Source organism: Gopherus flavomarginatus, chromosome 18 (genome assembly GCF_025201925.1).
Source record: "Gopherus flavomarginatus isolate rGopFla2 chromosome 18, rGopFla2.mat.asm, whole genome shotgun sequence".
Taxonomy (NCBI): domain Eukaryota; kingdom Metazoa; phylum Chordata; order Testudines; family Testudinidae; genus Gopherus; species Gopherus flavomarginatus.
In genome coordinates, this window is record NC_066634.1 from 3170309 (window position 1) to 3176393 (window position 6085).

The 6085-nt window shown below is 62.5% G+C and overlaps 1 protein-coding gene across 1 annotated transcript; it reads right to left on the reverse strand.

Moving 5' to 3' along the window:
• Positions 1-768: 768 nt before the first annotated feature.
• JOSD2 (Josephin domain containing 2) lies at positions 769-4303 on the reverse strand. The gene is made up of 5 exons (XM_050927992.1): positions 4235-4303; positions 3946-4149; positions 3684-3809; positions 2221-2415; positions 769-1195 (listed from the first exon to the last, which is right to left on the reverse strand). Exons 2-5 carry the CDS (start codon positions 4086-4088, stop codon positions 1096-1098), a joined length of 564 nt encoding a protein of 187 aa, XP_050783949.1. The 5' UTR covers positions 4089-4149; positions 4235-4303; the 3' UTR covers positions 769-1095.
• Positions 4304-6085: the final 1782 nt, after the last annotated feature.

The window sequence follows — 6085 nt, forward strand, 5'->3', positions numbered from 1 at the left end:
AGCAGGTGCCCGCACCCAGCCCTCAAACACACACCTTCCACCCCCAAACAGCCGGGTGCTCGTCGCACCCAGCCAGTGCCCACGAAAACCTGTCTGCAGCGTGCGTGCCCGTATCCCCCAATGCCCAGCCAGTGCCCACGCCACCCAGTCATGTAATCCCCAAGCCCAGGCACGAAGCACCCACAGACCACACAGGCAGCTACGCAGCGCTTAATCTGTGCCAGGGCTGAGCCCTGGCACCTCCGGGCCTGGCCGCTCCGACCCCCCCGGGCACCTCCGGGCCTGGGCGTGGGAGTTATGAAAGTAAAAAAAAAAAAATTTGCTTGAGCCCCAGAACCGCTTCCATTAGAAATGAAGCCCTGCAGCCAAGATAATGCCCCGGGGTCCCCAGCCAGTGACAGGCCCCAGCCCCCAACGGAGCCCAGCACCAATTTTCTCCCCACACACAAAGACACCTCCCCACTGGCGAAAGCATAATGGCCAAGAGGCTTCAACCGGCAACGCAGGCACATCTCCCCCCTGGGGTCCACTGAGTAAGGGAGGGGGCAGGGAGCTGGGACCCTTCCCCGGGGCTGAAAGCGGGTGTGTGCGGGGAGCCGGCAGGACCTGTCCGCGCCTGAGCTGAATAGAACCCAAGCATCCCAAAGTCTCAGCTGGGTGCCCCCCAAACCCTCAGCCCCTGTTCCCACCCCCCACGCTGCCCTCAGTTCCCTCCCCCACAAGAAACCCAGCCCCGGCCCCACCCCAGGCAATCACTCCAAGGCAGAGTGACCGTTGTGTCCTTTATCATAAACTTTGCAAGCACTTGCAGCTGAGACAGATACCCAGCAGGGAGATGGGGCCAGGCACCCTAAGCCAGGTTTCCCTGTGGCCCCCTGGTGCCGTCTCTGGCTCCAGGGGCCGTGGGGTGAAGGGACCCCCCAGTGGAGTGAGAGCAGCATGCCCGGAGCCGTGCACTCCTCAGGGCAGATGGGATGGAGTATCTGATGCCAGCACCGGGGGGGTGGGGGCTGTGACTAAGCCAGATTCAGCATGTGGGTCCTGCCCCCCCAGCGAGGCTGCTACGAACAGTCAAAATCTTTGGTATCTGCGGCATCACTCTGGGTTCAACCAGCCGCCGGATTCCTCCACGGCCCGGGACACGACCAGCAGCACTTCACAGGGACCCTGGGACAGGAAATCCTGAAGGAAAGCCCTGCGGGAGGGGCAAGGAGATGGAGGGGGAGTCAGACCAGCCCCTGCTTTGCACCCCCCGTCTTATACATCTCGCCGCGCTCCTGCCCTGCACAGCCCCTGGTTCATACACCCCTCCAGCCCCCTGGTCCATACACTCCCAGGGCCCCCTCATCCACACACCCCTCCGGCCCACCCCCTGTACAAGCCCCCTCCAATCCCCTGCACCTCAGCTCTGCCCTCTGTTCTCTGGCCACCCCTGCCCATGTCCCAGACCCGAGCTCCCCACACACACCCTCACTGCCCCCTATATACCAGCTCTCCGAGCCCTGCCCCCTGCTTGTCCCCCTATCCCCCTCTTCCCCCCACATAGCACCATAGGGCTGGAAGGGACCTCGCGAGGTCTCCAGTCCAGTCCCCTGCACTCACAGCAGGACTAAATATTATCTAGACCGTCCCTGACAGGGGTTTGTCCAACCTGCTCTTAACAATCCCCAATAATGGAGATTCCACCACCTCTCTCGGTAATTTATTCCAGCGCTTAACCAGCCTGACAGGACCTTTTTCCTAATGTCCCAACCTAAACTGCCCTGGCTGCAGTTTAAGCCCGTTACTTCTTGTTGGATCCTCAGAGGTTAAGAACAGTTTTTCTCCCTCCTCCTTTTAACACTTTCTTCTGTACTTGCAAATTGTTCTCCTGTCCCCTCTCCGGCTTCTCTTCTCCAGACTCAACAAACCCCCTTGTTTCAATCTTTGCCCAAAGCTCATGTTTTCTAGACTTTTCATCATGTTTGCTGCTCTTCTCTGGACTTTCTCCAATCTGTCCCCATCTCTCCTGCACCCAGAACAGGACCCAGTCCTCCAGCTGAGACCGTATCAGGGCGGAGCAGAGCGGAAGAATCACTTCTTGTGTCTGGCTTACAACGCTCCTGCTGATACAGCCCAGAAGGAGGTTTGGCTTTCTCACAACAGTGTTAAACTGTTCACTCACCCCCAACCTCTCACCCACCCGAGCGCTCCTCCCCACCCCTTGCCCGTCCCCCACACCTGAGCTCCCCCTCTCCGCCGACACAGGCCGGGGCCTTCAGCTTGGAGTCCAGGTTGTAGTAGGTGCCTCCCACCTGGCGCACGGCGATCCAGTGCTTACGCCGCACAGGCAGCGACACGAAGCCCAGGGACACGTTGGAGGGCACGTTCACGATGAAGCCGTGCACCCGGCTCAGTACCAGCTGCTCCAGGGGCCTGCCGGCAGGGGGGTACAACCAGGGGTTACACCGAGACCGACAGGCTGGAGGGGTGGCTCCAGAGAAACAGCCAGAGGGGAACATGATCGGTGGATACGCAGCAGGGAGGGGAAGGCAGGTGGACAAAGAAAGGCACCGGGGCAGCAGGGAGCATCCTCCAGGCCCAGGGTATTTCAGGGCATGAGAACATAAGAACGGCCAGACTGGGTCAGACCAAAGGTCCATCCAGCCCAGGATCCTGTCTACCAACAGTGGCCAATTCCAGCTGCCCCAGAGGGAGTGAACCTAACAGGTAACGATCAAGTGATCTCTCTTCTGCCATCCATCTCCACCCTCTGACAAACAGAGGCTAGGGACACCGTTCCTTACCCAGCCTGGCTAATAGCCATTAACGGACTTAACCTCTGTAAATTTACCAGTTCTCTTTTAAACCCTGTTACAGTCCCAGCCTAACAACCCCCTCAGGCAAGGAGTTCCACAGGCTGCCTGTGCGCTGCGTGAAGAAGAACTTCCTTTGATTTGTTTTAAACCCGCTGCCCACTAATTTCATGTAGTGACCCCTAGTTCTTATATTATGGGACCACGTAAATAACTTTTCCTTATTCACTTTCTCCACATCACTCATGATTTTATAGACCGCTGTCATATCCCCCCTTCGTCTCCTCTTTTCCATGCTGAAGAGCCCTAGCCTCTTTCATCTCTCCTCATATAGGACCCTCTCCAAACCCCTAATCATTTTAGTTGTCCTCCTCCGAACCTTTTCTAGTGCCAATAGATCTTTTTTTGAGATGAGGAAACCACATCTATACACAGTATTCAAGATGTGGGCATACCATGGATTTCTATAAGGGCAATGAGATATTCTCCATCTTATTCTCTATCCCCTTTTCAATGATTCCTAACATCCTGTTGCTTTCTTGGCTGCCTCTGCGCACTGCAAGGACATCTTCAGAGAACTATCCACGATGACTCCAAGATCTCTTTCCTGAGGGCAGACACTGGCCTCTCAACTAGGGTGATCAGATGTCCCAATTTTATAGGGACAGTCATGATTTTCGGGCGCTTTATCTTATATAGGTGCCTATTACCCCCTACTCCCTGTCCCAATTTTTCACACTAGCCATCTGGTCACCCTACTCTCAGCGCCAGCTGGAGCCAGGCCGGGGTCACACATGGCACCAGGAGCCTTTAAGCGCTCTGCTATCGGACAGCGCGGGGTCTGCCCCAGCCTGCCCGCTCCTGCTGCCCCCGCCGCCACCCTCTCACCGGCGCTTGTCCCACCAGATGGCCGCGAAGTCCAGGCTCTGCAGGGCTGCCATGATCACATTGACATCGTAGTTGCCCGTGCCCAGGACGCTGCGATGCGGATTCAGCCGGGCGTCCGGCGCCAGCCTGGAGGGGAGAGACGGGTGCCAGTGAGTGACCCAGGGTGGGGTGGGAGCGTCGGGTGCTGGGTGGGGCTAACGCCAGGGGAGACAGGGGGTGGCAGGAGGCAGGCGAGGTGGGGGGGGGGCCGCCTGCCCCCTACCTCTTGCAGATCTCGTCGGCCGCCTCCTGGGTGAAGCGCCGCTCCTGCAGGACGTTGTTCAGGGCGTGGACGGCGCAGAGCTCCAGGCGCTGGCGTTCGTGGTACACCCGCGGGCCCCCGCCCGGCTCCGGCCCCCCGGACATCGCGCCCCCCAGCCTGGGGGGGGTGGGGGCGGCCTCACGGCGCGGCCCCGAGCCCGGCTGCCTGCAGAGGAGAGGGGAGAGGCGGGGCTAGGCCCTGGGACCCCCCCGCCCCCTGCACGGGGCCGGCTCCGCCCCCCCGGACCCACCCTGGGGCTCCTCCTGCAGCCGGGGGGGCCCGTCATCCCCCGGGCCGGGGAGCCTGAGACCAGCCCGCAGCCAGACTACCGCTCCCGGCATGCACCGCGGCCACGGCACCATTGCTCCCGGCATGCACCGGGGCACGGGGACCACCGCTCCCGGCATGCACCGCGGCCACGGCACCATCCCGGCATGCAGCGGGGCACGGGGACTACCGCTCCCGGCATGCACCGCGGCCACGGCACCATTGCTCCCGGCATGCACCGGGGCACGGGGACCACCGCTCCCGGCATGCACCGCGGCCACGGCACCATTGCTCCCGGCATGCACCGGGACACGGGGACCACCGCTCCCGGCATGCACTGCGGCCACGGCACCATTGCTCCCGGCATGCACCGGGACACGGGGACCACCGCTCCCGGCATGCACCGCGGCCACGGCACCATTGCTCCCGGCATGCACCGGGACACGGGGACCACCGCTCCCGGCATGCACTGCGGCCACGGCACCATTGCTCCCGGCATGCACCGGGACACGGGGACCGCCGCTCCCGGCATGCACCGCGCACCACCGCTCCCGGCATGCACCGCGGCCACGGCACCATTGCTCCCGGCATGCACCGGGGCACGGGGACCACCGCTCCCGGCATGCACCGGGGCCACAGCACCATTGCTCCCGGCATGCACCGGGGCACGGGGACCACCGCTCCCGGCATGCACCGCGGCCACGGCACCATTGCTCCCGGAATGCACGGGGACCACCGCTCCCGGCATGCACCGCGCACCACCGCTCCCGGCATGCACCGCGGCCACGGCACCATCCCGGCATGCACCGGGGCACGGGGACCACCGCTCCCGGCATGCACCGCGGCCACGGCACCATTGCTCCCGGCATGCACCGGGGCACGGGGACCACCGCTCCCGGCATGCACCGGGGCCACAGCACCATTGCTCCCGGCATGCAGCGGAGCCAGGGCACCATTGCTCCCGGCATGCAGCGGGGCACGGGGACCACCGCTCCCGGCATGCACCGCGCCCTACAGCTCCCGGCATGCCTTGCGCCGACGCGAACTACATCTCCCAGCATGCACCGGGGCCAGGCCAGCGCCCCCATAGCTCCCAGCATGCATAGGGGCAGATCAGCGCGCTCCCAGCATTCACCGGGACCAGAGCATCACAGCTCCCATCCTGCCTCGCCGAACTACAGCTCCCAGCATGCCCCAGGGCCAGAACAGCCCATCTCCCGGCATGCACCGCGCCAACACAAACTACAACTCCCAGCATGCACCGAGCCCCTTGGCCCACAGCTCCCGGCATGCACTGTGCTATGAGTGACAGCTACAGTAACAGTCCCCCCCCCAAATGACGGTTCCCAGCATGCACCACTGACCTCAGTGACCCCCCCCCGTTCCCAGCCCCGCCGGGCTGGGGGGGGGGGGGATGTGTTTTCAGTCCCTCTCTGCGCCCCGTCTCCAGGCTCCTCCGAGTTGGGGTCGCTGCTCTGTGCCCCCCCAGCCGGAACCTCTGCCCCCCTTGTGCCATGTCAGTCTCTAGTGATTGTATTTGCTGCCCCCCCAGACGAAGGGGGGGTGCCGCGCTTTGTGGGCCTCCCCCTTTCCTTTTGGCCTAGGGAGACCCGACGTCCTGATTTTATAGGGACAGGCCCGATATTTGGGGCTTTTTCATAGATGGGCCCTTACCGCCCCCCACCCCCGTCCCGAATTTTCACACTTTCTATCTGGTCACTCTATTTTGGCCAGGCCTTGGCCTGTCCGTCCCATTACCCACAATCAGGCAGCGGAACGGGGGAGCCAGGAGGCCGTGGCTTTGCCCTCCCATTTTTTTTACTGTCCATAAAGG

Bases quoted from the DNA above. Each gene is read 5' to 3' on its own strand.
- JOSD2 (XM_050927992.1), bottom strand. From the start codon at position 4,088: ATGTCCGGGGGGCCGGAGCCGGGCGGGGGCCCGCGGGTGTACCACGAA. The intron at 3,810-3,945 runs GTAGGGGGCAGG...TCTCCCCTCCAG, and splicing joins GCCGACGAGATCTGCAAGAG to GCTGGCGCCGGACGCCCGGC. The intron at 2,416-3,683 runs GTGAGAGGGTGG...CCCTGCCGGCAG, and splicing joins ATCTGGTGGGACAAGCGCCG to GCCCCTGGAGCAGCTGGTAC.